Genomic DNA, 16,425 nt, shown 5'->3' with positions numbered 1-16,425 from the left:
TTAACTCAGCATTGTCTACAGATCAGTAGATAGATTTGTATTATTTAGCATCAGTATCAATATTGTTAAGTGAATACACTTTTTTTTATCTTATTTTCCAGAGAAAAGAAAAATTCAAACAATTCGAGCAACCTCTGCTGAACACAAACAGTTGAACAGCTGCTTCTTATGAAAGCTAACTGTAGTGAATGCATCACGGCTAAAGGTCATTTTCTATGTTGAGTCTCACTTGTAAAAGGAGAATATAATGTCATCTCATCAATAATTCACTCCATTCACTATCTGCTGCTGAATTTCCACAGCAGTTCATCAATATCAACATTTTCACTCACAGGAAATCATTTTGAGCATTTTGTGCAGTGTGTGTGTGTGTGTGTGTGTGTGTGTGTGTGTGTGTGTGTGTGTGTGTGTGTGTGTGTGTGTGTGTGTGTGTGTTTGTGTGTGTGTAAGCACTAGGAGCAGGCAGTCGTGCAGTGATGCTCTCGCTTATAGAACGACCTTCTGTTCAGTCCCTGAGAATATTTCTTTCAAAATAATTGCAGAAGGCCCTGAATGTCACTCAATAATATACAACCCGCTGGTGGTGGAATATCAGAACGTTATAATTCTTATTCTGATAATCTTGAGCCTGGGTGTCTGACAGGGGGATAGAGACATTTTGTGAAATAATATGCCAATTTTGTTTTGATTATTTTGTTTTATACTGAGAAGTGTATCTAATATTTAGTCTACCCTCATTGAAATAAAAAGGCTATAGAACTGTGGCAGCAAATAATATGGTGATAACATTACATTGTAGTTTCTTACAAGAAGAAAGGGCTTGACAATATACCAATATATTACATCTTTTTTTTAAAAAATTTTTTTAGATAAAATATATTGTTTTGGGTTTTTGATATGTTTATATCCTGATATGGCAATCAGCATTTTCCTGGTTTTAAAGGCTGGATTACAGTAAAGTGATGTAATTTTCTGAACCCACCAGACCAGCTCTACTTGTGTCTTGTCTTTACTCACTTAGTCATTATATCTAGAATTACTGAAGATTAGTTCTCAAAATTGTAATAATATGTTGTGAAAGTACCTGTCATCCCAACAATATTGACACAATATCAATATTTAGGTATTTGGTCAAAGATTTTTAGCTATTTGAATTTGTCACTCAGTCCTCGCAATTTTTAAGTGCTCTTGAGAATATTTCAAAATATCACAATATAGCCTATGAAATATTGTGATATTGGTTTAAAGGATAATTCACCCAAATATAAAAACTCACTCATTATCTTATCACCCTCATGCTGATGGAAAGCGACAGTGAAGTTTTGCAGTCCACTATACAGTTTTTGAGCTTCACAGCAAAATGGCATCACAGCATTCTCCTGATCAGCTGAAGTCAACAGGGACTTATTTTAAAATCCAATTTATGAAACCCTGAAATCCCAAATTGAATATGAAACGTTACCTGAACCTTTTTGTAAACCTAAATCTACACTGGAGCTACTGCGTTAAACTCACCCCATCTTGTTAGTGTTGTGTGCCTGACAGCAGTCAAGGGTGTAACAAATAACATTATTTTCAGATCAGTTTAGGCTGGCTGTTCATTTCGTGAATTGAATTATGCCAAACTAGCTGTACGGAAACATTTTATGCCTCTTTTGGGTTGTTTTTCCACCCCATCTACTTCAGTTCTATAGGACAATGCTGCAATGTTGTTCTGCTGTGAAGCTCCAGAAATGTTTTATTAAATACGAAACTTCACCAGACTTTCAATCCACATGAGGGTGAATAGATTATAACTCAAAGTTTCATTTTCAGGTGAATTTATCCTTTCAGACCAAACTGCTAACTCCTATATTGATCGCATTATATTATGTAATCTATTTGCATTTAATATTCAAATGGGGGGCGTGAGTAGAGTTTCAGTGATTGTGTCCTTCTCCAGAAGACTGAGTTGTTTTTAATAAAGGGTGTAGGGTGATCTTCCTACAAGCTGTCTGTCATTCAGTGATGGCATTATAAATTCAGTTAAATCATCAATCAAGAAGCTTTAATATGATCAACACAAGTTCCTCATATTCTCTCTGGGGGAAAGACTTTGAGCAGGAGCGTCAGTTCATGCCTCAGCCAGCAGATGGCACCATCCACACAGCTGACAGAGGAGAGAAAACCAGGACAGCTCCACGGCCACAACAACGGACCTTCTGCTGTTTGTATCCGGGAGACGCCAACAATCACTCCACTCCTCCCTTTAAGTATGAGTAACTAAACATTCACCCACTTTTTACGGAAACATGACATGAGGAATCAACAGTAGGCTCCGTGAGTCATAGTCTGTTAAACTCCCCCCCAAAAAACTCGGTCATTTCCCAACAGAGAGTCGCACAAATCATCCAGCTCGGGTCACACGGAGCCTGAACGCTCGTCAGTATCACCACCGGCTGCATGCGTGCAGACCTGCTCTGTGTTAGTTTTCAGCCCTGGTCTGTTTGAAACGTCCTGCATGTTTCACTGTATGTTGGACAAACACGCGCACGCACACGCGCACAGAGTGGCCGCCGTCTGCTCATTTCCGAGAGCTCACGGAGATTCACCGAGCAGCGACCCGGCCCCTCCCGCCCCCCTCCTCCGCGCTCCAGCTACTCTCCCCTCGGCTTCACTCCGAGGAGGAACCCGGTGCCCCCGGCCGATCGTTTCCAATTACGTTACCCCAAGATGGAGGTCTGCAGATGGCACTGCTAGCGTCTACGAGTCACCGTAACCGCCCGTGTGTCTTTAATGACGCTTTTGCCGGGACAGAAGTGATTTTTGTGCCACCTTTTTGTCGATTTTTTGGGGGATCTACTTGGGAGATACTGAGCTCCGGGTTGTGGCAGCCATGAGCTCCGGGGAAGGAGCGGAGGAGACGGCGAAGGACGCTGGCGACATAGCGGCGTTCTTCAAGACCGGTAAGCCCCAAAATGAGTGGGAGAGGTCGGACTGAGCTCCACTGAGAGCTGCTCCCTTTGGTCCAGCTATGTGAGGGACATTGTTCCCGTCCGTGTTGACTGTTTTGGGGCTCAGACAGTGAAGGATAGGGAAGGCTTTATCCGATGAATTTCAGCACAGTTGTTATAAGCGAAGTGTACAACAAATAGCGAGGAACAATACAATAGTGGAAGTGTCTGAAAATGTGTTTCTTCATTGCATTTTTCCAACTACATCAGATAGCCCATCCGGACTGTGTAGCCAGGCAACCTTAGCTAGAGCGCTAACCGTCAGGGTTCCATCTTCGGACAGCTCTTCCAGATTCAGGCGAGCTTGGCTAGTTAGCTCTCCGTGTACTTTTGTTAAAGACGCGTAATTCTGTGTTTTACCCTTTATCATTACATTAATTAAACCTCGCTAAAGTTGCACTTTCGACTGCTGTCAAAATGAGGATGTGGAATGTAGCCTAGTTTGACCCAGTGAGCGTCAGGAGAAAGGAAAACACACAGACCGCAGATATTTGTTCCCGACACAATTAGATCAGATCGACCTTTGTCATTAAGACAAATAAATAATTAAAATGGGATATGAAATTATAGTTTTCTCTTAATCCAGTGGAGGGACTGTACATTTTTTTGAAGTCAGAAAAGAAGCAGGTCACGGATGTCCGATAATGGACCGGACTGCTTTCCTTATTAGCTTCCAGTGTTAGCCTGGAAGCTAGTGAATCCTGGATCAGATTCGGTGAATCCTGTCTGCTTGTTAAGCTAACAAATGCTAGCTAGTGTAGCTTCGCTAGCTTGCCTGTGAGTTGACAGCGCTGGTGTGTTTCTAAGCAGCTTATTGGGGTACTAAGCACAAACATACATAACGTGTGGCTGTGTTAAATTTGATACTCGGTTAGCTCGTTGTTTGCGTTTTATTGTGCTGTCAAAATATAGCACAACCGCTCAGGCTATGTAAACAATACATGGCGTGGCACAGACAGCCTGGGTGTGCACTGTGCTGGGGAGGCTAGCTGTGTAACATAGCTATCAAGGCCAAGAGGCTGCCTGTTATCAATATCACGGTCGGCTGGTTGTGATAAAAACCACAGAATGTCTGTGACACTGATTTATTCATACATAACCAGATTATTTTTTCTAGACATGTTGCCAGCTAACATGTACATTTTGTTAATATTAGCTAAATAGGCTAATTATCCAGAAAGGACTGAGACTTGAAGACCTATCACGGGCCTACAGTGAATCCATGGGCTGCAACAATGGCTCATAAACTGTGAATTCTTGGGGTCCTAGCAGAGATTTACCGGGCTAGGGAAATATATGGTCATGGTAAATTTTATTCAGTTGAATGAAATGGCTATGCATGAATCCATTCTTAAGAAAGCTGATCGGTATAGGTTAGGTACAGGCTGCACTTGCATATGCCAGATAACACTAGTTCTCTGAATGCAAGCAGTGAATTAGATCCAGTGGCTGTTGTCATTTCTGCCATTGACTCCACTTGTTTTCAATATAATTTCTCCATGAACCATACCTGCCTTTGTAGTGGCACGTTAATTTTTTCTTGGTGATCTGTGCACAAGCGAGTGACAGTCAACTACAGTAACCTGTGCCATTCAAGAATAGTAAATCACTGGCTCTTCTAGTGCACAGTCATGTGTAGGACCTTTGTGGCAGTACTGAGATTCTGAGGTACCGTCAGAGGGGATGTAAACAATGAAAATGCAGCGTATTGACAGCCAGCCTCTGGCTCCTGTGGTTTTGTGTCTAGCGAGATAATAAGCACAGAGGGAAGTTCAGTATCTGGATTGAGCTCATCTGATGGCTTCCTCTCAGGGAGAGAGAGGCATCCTTTAACTCACTTGCAGCCACACTTTTGTATGTTTTGTTGATGGTGAACAGCTGCCGCCATTTGGCTTCATCGTTAATCAGATCTGTCACTAATTTGCTGTATAATTAAAAATGTTTAGATATGCCTCCTTTTCATATTACCACAAGTCCATCTGCTGCAGCTTTAGTTTGTAATTTTGTAATTGCTCTTTATTTACAGATACTGCACTTAAATCCTTTATTCATTTTGTTTGTTTGAGAGAAGCAGTGACACATACAATTAGTTGTTGTTCCACTTGCATTTTTCTATCAGCTGTAGGGATGCTTCTGCTGAGCTGATAAAAGAGAAATTGTGGATAGAATGAAAACAAACCTGTTTGACAAAAACACATTTCATGCCGCACATAGGCAGAAGTCGTGCATACATTCAAGCATCAGCTTTAGCCACAACAAACCTTTGTATGAACCAAGATCTTAACTTTAAATGTGATGGGTTTTTTAGCCCAGTTTATCTTATCTGGGATCTACAATTTTCTGGCACTTAAGTACAATTATTATCGTTTTATTAACAAACTGCTACCAATAGCTGCTTCCATAGTCTAGCAACCAGGTTGTAAGATCCCTAAGGAGTGTGTGTTTTTGTTTTTTGTCACACACCTCATTGAATGCATCTCTAGAGGTATACTTAGCACTGATTGTGAGGTATATGTGACTGATTGTGCAGCAGTCAGAAACAGCTGGTCTTTATGTTAAATATGACCCAGTTTTTTCTCAGGTGGTACTCTTCAGTTGTGCTTATTGTTGAGACTGCTTCGGTGTTGTTGTACCCCCCTTGAGAGTGCCTGACACCTTCAGTTACAGTCCTGATTTCTCAGTGATCAACAAAACCACCTACTGTATGAGATGATAACTATGGACAGATTTTTACTGTGAACATGAGATTTTGGTTTTAAATTGTAAGTCATGTGCTTCATCCCTGCACTCTTAACAATGTGAAGCTACCAGGCACATCAGAAAGGCTTTAAGTAACTTTTTTTCCCCATGCCTCTGAGAACTGTGTATGGTTAATCTTTTACACCGATGCTATTTCTTTAAGTTTTTTCAAATTTTTATGGTTATTGCCTGGACAATAGGTAAAAGTAGAGCGTGTTAAAGGTTTTGTTCATCTCAGTAATGAAAGCAGTAGTGAAAACACTGTTGACCTTTCTGAATATAGACAGTCTACGAATACATTTGTGCAAGAAGCTGGTTGGAAGGTTTGAGCTTCCCGTTCGTACTCCCCTCCTCTTTGTTTTGCCCGTGAACTTCCTCCTCGTAGATCTTGGAGTCTTGTTTTGACATGCACAGGTTTGAGTGTCTTGCTGCAGGCTATGCTTTTCCTCCCCTCGATCCCCAACTCCATCCTCATCTCTTTTTCCATCCTACGGCATTTGGTCTCTTTGTCTTTCCCATGTCGTCCCTCTTCTCTTTCTGCCTTACTGTCTGTCTGCCTGCTTGCCTGCCCTCTGAGCATTCATTCGCCAGTGTCTGTTTCACGTTTTCCTCCCTCCTTCTTTCTTGTTTCTTCGTGTTGGGCCTCTCCGTCCTGATGCAAAATGACAACCAATAAAAAAAAAAAAAGAAACACGAGCTTCCCCTCGTCTCTCTCCCCTGTCTTCCAGACTGGAATTAATACCGAGGCCTCAGAGCCGTGAAAGGGGGAGTTTTGTTGTGACATGTTGTCAATCATCAAGTTATTCCACTCCAAACGTATATTTGGCTGCACCGATGACTAACGGGCCGATTTAGTGTTGATTTCATACAGTTATTACTTGTTGCTTGTGTAGGGTATTATTCATGGAGGGAGATGGAGGGAGTGGAAAAGAAATAGGCAGTCCGCACTGGCAGGCCTTCATGAATGAATGTTTAGAGGCTACAGCATGCCGTTCACAAGGTTGGTCTGTATGTTTGAATGAGCATCAGTGTGTACGTGTGTTTGTGCAGGAGAGAGTGAAACAGACGAGCAGGAGATAGAGGGTGAAATGTGATCCAGAGCATGCATTTATGACTCAGGCCCATTCACCCAGGATGAGGACTACACACACACACACACACACACACACACACACACACACACACACACACACAGACTAATGGATATTGATCCAGGAGATGGAGACTGATTGAGGTCCCTCAGTAAAGGTTTCCTCCAGGCTTAAAGCTGCCAAGTCAGACACAGAGCAGAGGCTAACGCCTAATGCTACACAAAACAGATTTCTTTTATCATCCCTCTGTTTATGAGATGGAGGTAAACAGAGGATCCATGCATGATAGATTAATACAAAATGGATAGATAACATACATTTTTGCTAAATTACTTGAGAGATAGTTCAGAACCTGTATTCATGAATAAACTAAATGAGTATTTAACACTGTATTTGTTTAAGTCAGGAACTTGTGATAGAGAGAGTGTTAAAAGCTGGTAAGACTGAGATCCTCCAAAAACACTGGATCCTACATTTCCCACAGTGCAACTTGATAGCCCCTGCTGACATCATCAGGGTTATGTTATCAACCTTTAGAAAGCTCCTGTCAAGAGCTTTTTTTAACTGGCTTAATAGTACTCCTCATGACAAGTAAAACAAACTTAATTTCTAAAATCAAAATTAATAATGTTGCCATAATTATTTGCCGCATTTCCACATTTTCTAATGCACCTAGTGATACTATTGATATTCTAATATTTTTATTATTGATGTTTGACATTATTAAATCTCTCCTGTTATCAGGGTGGAAGTAACCAACTCTACTTATTTTCTTTTAAAACCATAATTGAGCACTAAGTACAATTTGAATTGATGATAGCATCAATGGTTAAAGAGTAACTAATACCCTGAGTAGCGTTTGAAGAATATTTTATACATTCAGTTTGATATTTTAATACAAGAGGTTTTGCTTGTAAGTGAGTATTACTGCAGTATTGTAACTACAGATTTTCAGTACTCTTCCCACTGCCAGTCATAATGTCGAGTAAAAATAAATCCCTCTAAGCACAGTTTGAATTGCAACCCTAACCCTAGGGAAGGTTGAGTCTCTTTCCCAGGCCATCAGAGCCCGATGCTTTGGGCTGGTAATGTATGTCATCAGCGGTCTAAGTGAAATGTTTTTAAGCCCAATAAACACAGTTAATATTTCATCAGATATTTTTCCCATTTGTCCAAGACATTGAAATCTTCATGGCAGAATTCCTGGTATTGGAGTCCATATCAGAACAAATGTTAGTCCTGGTAAAATGTTGAAAAAACTGTTTCACAATTGCCTTGCCATATATTATACATTATTATATTGCCATCCTTAACTCCAAATGTCTAAATTATAAGCCTGGTTGCAGTTTACCTTTTTATATAGAAAAACAAGCAGACCCAAGCTTCAGAAAGGCTCTCGGACACAGAAACCAGTGCATTGGAAAGACACATTTTTAGAAGGCTCAGGCTGTGGGTAACTCTGTTCAACACTCATGTGGCATCATGTGGTTCACAGTACGAGGGGCTCCATGATAGGCAGCCGCTGTTCTCTCTCAATTGCTTTTCACACTTACTCACACTCACACAAGCACTTTCTCCGATTTGCCACTCTCCACTGACCCCGTCTCTGTGTCCTCCATGTCGTCTCCTCCCTGTCTGCGTATTGTTAAGATCAGAGCGTACAGTCACATCCACAGCGAGTGGCCATCTTTACTTGTACACACATGCTCAGCTGCAAGATATCAGGTACCTCATACACCTCTAAGTAACTACTATTGTGCAACAGAAGAGTTTAGGCTACATAATAAATGGAAGCCAGCTGGAGGGAAAGATGTCGGTTATGAGATTTTAGCTTTTTATTTAGCCAGGCAGCCTCAATTACAAGCAAATGGATGGCTGGGTAAAAAGCTTTTTAGAAAGGGCTGGAGATTAAGCTAAAACCTGGGGATAAAAGCTGTCCTTTTACCCAAACTGTTCCCTTTATTGTGGCACTATCAATGCAGTGTCTCAGTTAGAAAGGCATTCATCCCTTAAAATGACCACAAATACAAAACTAAACACATGGTAACAAGAAGAGCAATGCAGGCACTTGGAAACCATTAGTGGCACGGACCATCACGTCCCGAATAACAACCTATTTTTGTCATGCACGCTTTAATTTGCAGAGAAAATAGCAGAAAAATACTGGCAATATCAGTTGGTTAGTAAAGAGTAAATAATTTAATTTGCTCTCATTTCCCCATGAGTAGCTGTGTAAACACAGAATCTTTCTCATCCCCAATAACAGGTGCGGGTACATTAAAATTTAAAGGCAGATTACAGCTAGCAGAGCGAGCCGAAGCCCCTCAATCTGCTGTGAGGTCAGTTTGAGTGGGAGTGGATTGTGTTTTTTTTCTTTTCTTGTTTGAATTATCTTGTTTTGGAGGCCATGGCAGTATGATCAACGCTTTTAGTAAATCATTAGCATTCAAACACAGAGTGCTGCCAGTCTCTCGGAGAAGAATGACCTGGCAGATCAGGATTAGTGCACCTAGCGTGTGACATGCTTGTGTTTGTACCAGAAGAATGAAAACAACCAAAGCTACGTGTGACACATCACCTACATACCATAGTATAGATAAAACATGGCAGAGAGGATGAGCGGAAAAATTAAAACATTGAGCTGACAGACGCTAAAATTCTCTGTTGAGCTGATGGGAAGTGCAGAATCAGGGGATTATATGATGATTCAACATTACTGACAAATGTGTTCATGTAAAGGTTAATCATGTGATTCATTGTTAACATTAAAATATGGGTGTACCAGCTTCAAATGTTAAGCTATGCATTGCTCAGAAAGTTGTTCAGTTAGCTTCCTCAGGAAAGTTTTGGTTTAAAAATGTCTTAGGTAAACCTGATGCCAAGCTGGCACAATACATTATCTTGCTCAAGGCCTTTGTTGCTGATCAGTGTATCATATCACAGGTTTGTAAAGACTGGTTATCTGGGTCAGGTTTACCTTGGTGTTTTAGTGACGTATTTCAGTATACAGAGTCTGGCTTTTCCTGCTTAGTTTGTTTTTTTTTCCCTTTTCTTTCAGTGTGCTGTCAGATTTCTCATGTTGGCATTATGGCAGTAAAAGTTTTTTTTCCTGAACCACACTAGGTTTTGTGATTGGAACCAATCAGATAGGAATAAATGAATGTTTTGTTTTTTTTTTTTTATGAGGGTTTAATAACTAATAAGCACATTTACAAAAGCAGACCAGGAGTTGCAAAACTGTCTTGCACCATTTAAATAAAAGTGGAACTAACAGCCACTGTTAATGCAAATGGAGTTACTGAAGTTACTGATGCTAAATTCAGTTTTTTGGGTCAAGTATGTTTTCATCTCACAGATTGGGGTCCGCACAGTAGAGCTGGTCGGAAAACCCGGCTCACAGATGCCTGGCTAGACCAAACACTCTAATTTTTCAATCAGAACACGGTGAGCGAAGCCATCGAGAGCCATGGAGTTAAAATGAATGGCAGCACTGGAGTTGTTTGTAGCCCAGAGCGTGTGTGTGATGTCAGCGTGAACTTGCACCACAGAAATACAAACCTAATCCAGAACAAAAAGCACCAGATTGCATTTCAGAGCGAGTAACGTTCACTTTCCTGATAGTTAGATGCTTGTAAACAGGTTTTGTCTTTCTCTGGATGTGCTGTGAAGTGTGGCCTGTAACAGCCTACAAATAAGGTAGTTTTGGGGGGGGGGGGGTTGAAAAGAGTGATGAATAACATTGACCCTGTATGTCTAGTACGGAATCATGGAATCATTACAGAAAAGATTTAAGAAGATGGCCAAAGATGTACATGTTGATAGTAAAACGCTGTAAGAACATATATGTTTTGATACCAGAAAGTCAGTATGTTATTAATAATATAGTGAGCAGATTGCAGTTCCTCTCAGAAAGGGTATGGAGTGTGTGGGAAAGCAGACCGGCCAAGAACTGTTTCAACAACAAATCTGCTTGCTTAAACAGGATATATATATATATATATATATATATATATATATATATATATATATATATATATATATATATATATATATATATATATATATATATATATATATATATATATATATATATATATATATATATATATTCCTGTTTAAGCAAGCAGATTTGTTGTTGAAACATATATGATGTGTTTGAGGGTTAGGGTGGCAGCAGTACAAGTGCCGGTCCCTGTTGGTGTGTGACGGTGTGATGTTGCCAGCTCTAACAGCATTAGGCATGTAGAGGTGAGAGTTCATTGGATTACACACGCTGACCTAATCTAATCTGGTGTTTATTCTCTGGGATTACTGTGTGTGCTTGTGTGTTTTCATATGTATGCATGGAGGTGGGGAGAGGGGGGCAGGAGGTAGGAAGTTTGATTTGCACATGCTTAAATGCACACTCACACATAGTTGCTTGACATTGACATTTCAGAAAAAAAACGCTTATTTTCTGTCTTGAAACATCAGATGAGTAGTTTGTTACCACTCTCGAGTCTTTCTATGAATATGACGCTGGGGTCAGTCTAGTTTAAAGACTTACAACAGGGGGAGGAACCGATAGACTTGCTCTGTCCGGCTGTAACAGAGTTCCAAAATCTGGAACAAGAAGTTGTGGTTTCATGGGGGATTATGTGCTGGATTGTTCTGCTAATCCCCTATAAAACCACAGTTCCTCCGTTTTAAACATTTTAAACTAGACAAAATGTGTTAATCAGTGAGTTTTAGAAGCATTGGTAGTGATTTTGGTACCTTCAGACAGAGCCAGGTTAGCTGCTTACCCCAGCAGTCAGTCTGTATGTTAAGATAAACCAACTCTCTCTTGGCTGTAGATTGTTTTTAATGGACAGATGTAGAGCCTCACGACACTCCAATTTTGGGGCCAATGCTGATATTCCATTTGTCCACCTAGCTTCTAACATTGGCAACATCTAACTGTGGTGCACCTTTTACACATTTATCCCTTAGATGTGGTTATTGAACATTTGACTAAGAGTTTAGTTAGAGCTTAGTTTAACATTATCATATAAAAGGACACCAGTGCATTGATAAAGTAAACTTCCCTTGGAAATGCAATAATCATAAATCACATGAAGCATCTTTTTCTGTGTTATAATCTCGTAAATAAGAGTTGAATGAGTAGACAGGAGTATGAGAGAGTGAGATTGTCTATCTATATGCTAAAATGTTGAGCTATTTCTTTAATTGTCGTCTACAGACAAACATCTTGACAACAACGTAAATTAAAAAGTAGAGTATACAAGTGGCAAAACTTTGATTTAAATGAGTATTTATCTTAGCACAGAAATGTTATGACTCTGAGTTCAACTTTGGTACTTGGCAATCATAGTAACAACTGTGCTTTTAACACATTGGAGTAGGTTCCCAAAGACAATATTGAGGTTGTATACCAGCGCTTTTGTAAATCAAAGAAGGAGGATAATTTAACACAAGAAATATACAAAGTAAAGGCAACTTTATGCAACATAGGTGCATGTTTTATCCCGCGGTCAGGTCCACCAAACAAGGCCAGGCTAGCAGTCTGTCACCATAGAAAAAATGGCAACTATCTGACTGTCTGACCCATAATATCTCTTAACTAACAGGTCTATGTAAACGGCGGGTTGGAAAGCCCGTGCTATCAGTGAGCTTTTACCACTCACACAAATAGACACACAGGTCGCCGCCCAGATACGGACAAGATAAGACCAAAGGCTGACAGATAAGAGCAAATTACGACGATCGGTTTCTATGTTCTTGTGTTGAGCCGTTAAGTCCAAGGGTGGATCACTTGCTGCATTTGGATACATTAAAAACAAAATCTGACCGGTGGTGCCACTCTGATGGAAATACAAAACAACGAAACAAAAAAGCAGAAATTTGCTCATCTGGTAAAAAATGCTGTCAATCAAAAATAGTTGTGAATCAGAGGAAACCACAATGTATTTGCAGTCAGTTTCTATGAAGGTAATGAGAAGTGAGAGGAGGGCTGTTGAGTTGCAGTTGGCTTTGACTGGTACTGTTTTGCACTGTTGGATTAGAGTTATTTAAAAGTATGATAGAATAATGTCAAATATTAGTTATATGTTAATCCATTAACCAGGGAATTGAAGTATTAGAGTGTTTGTCAGATGTCTAAATGAAACTCTTTTTTTGCTTGTTTAAATCCCCTCTTAGAAACAAGTGAAACATGCACACACACACACACACACACACACAAGTAGACACACACGCACATGCAAACCTCTCGCCTCTCTGTGTGTTTATAAAAAGGAGCTTGTCCCACTTTTCCCTCTCATCTGCCGTGCTCTCGTTCGGTAATTTCTCCGGCGTGATAGCTAATTGGTTTGAGCTCGGGGAAAATTTGACGCCCCGCAGCCGCTGCCTTCTTGAAACAAGCTGGAACGAGAGAGGGAAAAGAGTCGAGGGGGCAAAGAGAAAAATGGAGAGAAGATGGAAGAGGAGGAGAAGATAGGAGGTAGGTTTTTAAGGGAGGCAGGGTACGCAGGTTGCAAGCAGCCGTGAAATCACGTGAGCAGATAACCATGTTTTTTACGCATTCTTGTAAGAGGAACATAAACAATAAGCCTTGGAGAGAGTGAATGATTTTATTGTGCTGTTAGAGGGAAATAAGGAAGTCTATTCAGAGCAGGTGGACAAGCAAGGAGCTGCAAAATTCAAAGGGGGAGGGAGTATTAGACCTTGGGAAGATAATGAAGAGACAAGAAGTATAGATGTGAGTGCCAAGCTGTTTTAAGAGAGTTTCTCCTGGTTAATAAAAGAGGTCAGCAAAGGAAATGAACTGGCTTGCAATTGATTAGGATCAGTGTGAAAGATTTGCCAGAATGGTCTCTGCTCCTATTTTGAGAGTAGAAAGAGACAGAGGGAGCGAGTGAACCAAACTAGGACAAGTCCTGAAAGACCATTGTACTCCTTTTTTCTTCGGGTCTCCAGTGCATTCAAAACTGCTATCTCACTGTTGCCCTCCCCATCTCGCTCACTTTCTCTTTCTGTCTTTTCCTCTCGCTACTTTTCACCTGCTTTCTCTCCTGATGAGGGCCAGTAGCCGAGAGAAATTGATCCACTGTAAACATCACAGCCCATGGCCATTTGTGTCTTCAAGCTCACACTGTGGACCGCTGTGGTCCTTGAGAGTTTTCCCAGAGGTCCTCAGGCAAAATGAGGAACAGTTTAAAGAAGTGGTCTTTATGGCCGAGCCATGCTTTTGTATCTAATGGGGACTATTCTGCACCTGGGATCTGAGTGGAGAGCAGATAACTACATGTTTGGATAGAAAATTGTCATTCTTGAGCATCGGGACTCAGGAGCACTTGTTCAGTGAAACGAAGTAGACATAGTGATATAGTCAGCTGTCTGATGTGTATTTCCTGATGAAAGTACTTGGTGTTCAACTAGTGATGTATCTAATGTTTTAACTTTGTAATAAAGAAGAACTGGCTCAGCAGCTCAAAATAATGAATCCCCTCAGGGATACAGATACAAGCGCCATGACTGTCAAACCCAGCAAGAGGCTGGTTTTAAGGATGAAATAGAGTGCATACAAAACCATTGTCCACTTTGATTTGCTCTGTTTAAACTACACAATCACAGATGAATGCCAATTTGAGAATCCTGCATCTCTTTTGATTGTTGGTGTGTCTTCAGGAGGTTCACACTTCTTGTCTGCAGGCTGCAGTCAAAATGTTAATGGTATCACTTGATGAAAACTCGTCACAGTACAGATCACCTTGTTTGACTAAGAGGTTATCTCTGGGAAGTGCAGTGCATAAATACCACAGCAATGAGCATGTGGCCAGATAACAAAAGCACCACATTCTTTCATTTTCACTTGAAGTTCAGTATTACCTACCGCATAACTATTTTGATCATGAGTTTCACAGGTTGACATCACAAGTTTCACTCGCTCCATCGGTATCTCACCACCCACAGCTCTGTGCCAAGCAACAAAAATCCTCTCAGATGTGTGATCCCTTTGGTATTATTTTGTTAAATGTGTTGTCCATGGCCCTTGACATTTAAATGTTTGCTAAACCCCTACAGCACAATCTAACGCTACACATGCCAGGACAGCTTTGACAGCAGGGTATTGCTCATTGTTTTTGAGCCTCGCACCTCATTCTAGTCTGTGTGAGCCAGACAATAGGTATTTTTAAATGAAAAGGGGTCTTTCCTTTTCGTGTATGAGTCAAACGATGAGTGTGCCTGCCGAGAAGGGGAAGGCAGGGGCCCACTGAAAGGGTGGTCTTGTGTTAATGTGGGCTCAGAGACAAAAACAGTGTGTGTCAGGACAAGCGAGAGCTGTCTGTGGAAGGGAGCTTAGTTAAGGATACAGTATAGCCTGTGTTCAACAGAGCTGAGGTCCAGGTGAGGTTACTGTACCTGAGGGTTTGCATGTTTCAGAGAGATGGGTTTTTTATGGGATCTGGCCCATTGAATTTTTTGCTTTGTCATTTCCTCACCGGCCATAAGATGTTTGTGTGATCTGTTTAATTTTGTCCAAATACTTCGCTAACGTTTATGCAGTGAGCTTATCCTACTATGGTCTGCAACAGAGTTGGCTTAGTGTCAATGCATGGCTGTGTGTGTGTGTGTGTGTGTGTGTGTGTGTGTGTGTGTGTGTGTGTGTGTGTGTGTGTGTGTGTGTGTGTGTGTGTGTGTGTGTGTGTGTGTGTGTGTGTGTGTGTGTGTGTGGTTGGATTATTCCACTGCTTCAACAGCCACATCCCAGCGGTGACTGCACGTGTGTGTGTGTATGTGGGTATGTGTGTGTGTGTGTCATTTTATGCACACATTCATTGTGTTTTATCTACTTTTTGTCCATGCATGTTTGACTTCTGGCTCGGCTACAACTTTTATTGTTTAGATTGTGATAAGTTGTGGGCAACCAATACTGCAGTCTGGTATTACATTGTTGCACACTGCGGCTTAAGTGGACATCTTTGGCATTGCAAATATGTGAACTATGTGGGTGTTTGGTCTTTCTCTTGCCTCCCTTCTTTTCCCCCTTCTTTTCTTCTTCATCCCATTCATTCTCTTTTAAGTTCTCCCAGGTACACAGCTTTAAAGAAAATTCCCTTGAGATCTTTGTGCTTCTCTTCCCATGGCATGTTTATGTGCTTGAGAGTTTTTTTTTATGAACACAAGGCCCTGTGGCATTGGCAGTTGTTGCCAGCAAGTTTGCTCATGTGTAGAGTATGTGTACCGTGCTGCTGTATGTTCATTAATGGAAACCGCTACCAGCAAAATGTTGCTAGATCGCAGCTGTCAGGTAGGATAGTTTACTCTAGCAGCTACTATAGAAGGGAACCAGCTGTCTTGTAGAGAGGCATTATATCATGGAGACTGACACAACTGAGAAATGGAAACAGCAGGGTGATTTAATGTTACACAGGGATATTGGTCCTTGCAGGGAAACTCTTCTCTCTTGCCTCTGAAGGGCAGAGGTCAAAGTCTGTTATATAAGAAGCTAGAATGCCTCAAGTTTCCTCCTCAAGGGCCCTGTAGTAAGGTAAATACTTCCTGGTGGCATGTGTTGGACCTGGACCCTATTTCTAGAATATACCAGACCTGCTGACGCA

At 41.0% G+C, this 16,425-nt stretch overlaps 1 protein-coding gene across 5 annotated transcripts in view; it reads left to right on the top strand.

Annotated features, from left to right (window-relative positions):
• Window positions 1–2,311: 2,311 nt before the first annotated feature.
• Window positions 2,312–16,425, top strand: part of trioa (trio Rho guanine nucleotide exchange factor a) — a 77,934-nt gene continuing 63,820 nt past the window's right edge. For 2 of the 5 annotated variants that reach the window (XM_037092447.1, XM_037092444.1), the window contains exon 1: window positions 2,387–2,945. In XM_037092447.1, coding sequence (XP_036948342.1) covers window positions 2,876–2,945 — 70 coding nt within the window. In that variant the 5' untranslated portion in view covers window positions 2,387–2,875. Of the gene's footprint in view, window positions 2,946–16,425 lie in introns of all 5 variants that reach the window. The other 3 variants (XM_037092445.1, XM_037092443.1, XM_037092446.1) reach the window with 2 other exon arrangements.

This window comes from Acanthopagrus latus, chromosome 3, assembly GCF_904848185.1.
Source record: "Acanthopagrus latus isolate v.2019 chromosome 3, fAcaLat1.1, whole genome shotgun sequence".
NCBI classification, from domain to species: Eukaryota; Metazoa; Chordata; class Actinopteri; order Spariformes; family Sparidae; genus Acanthopagrus; species Acanthopagrus latus.
The sequence above is the reverse complement of the archived record's forward strand: the minus strand, read 5'-3'. Positions and strand labels throughout refer to the sequence as shown.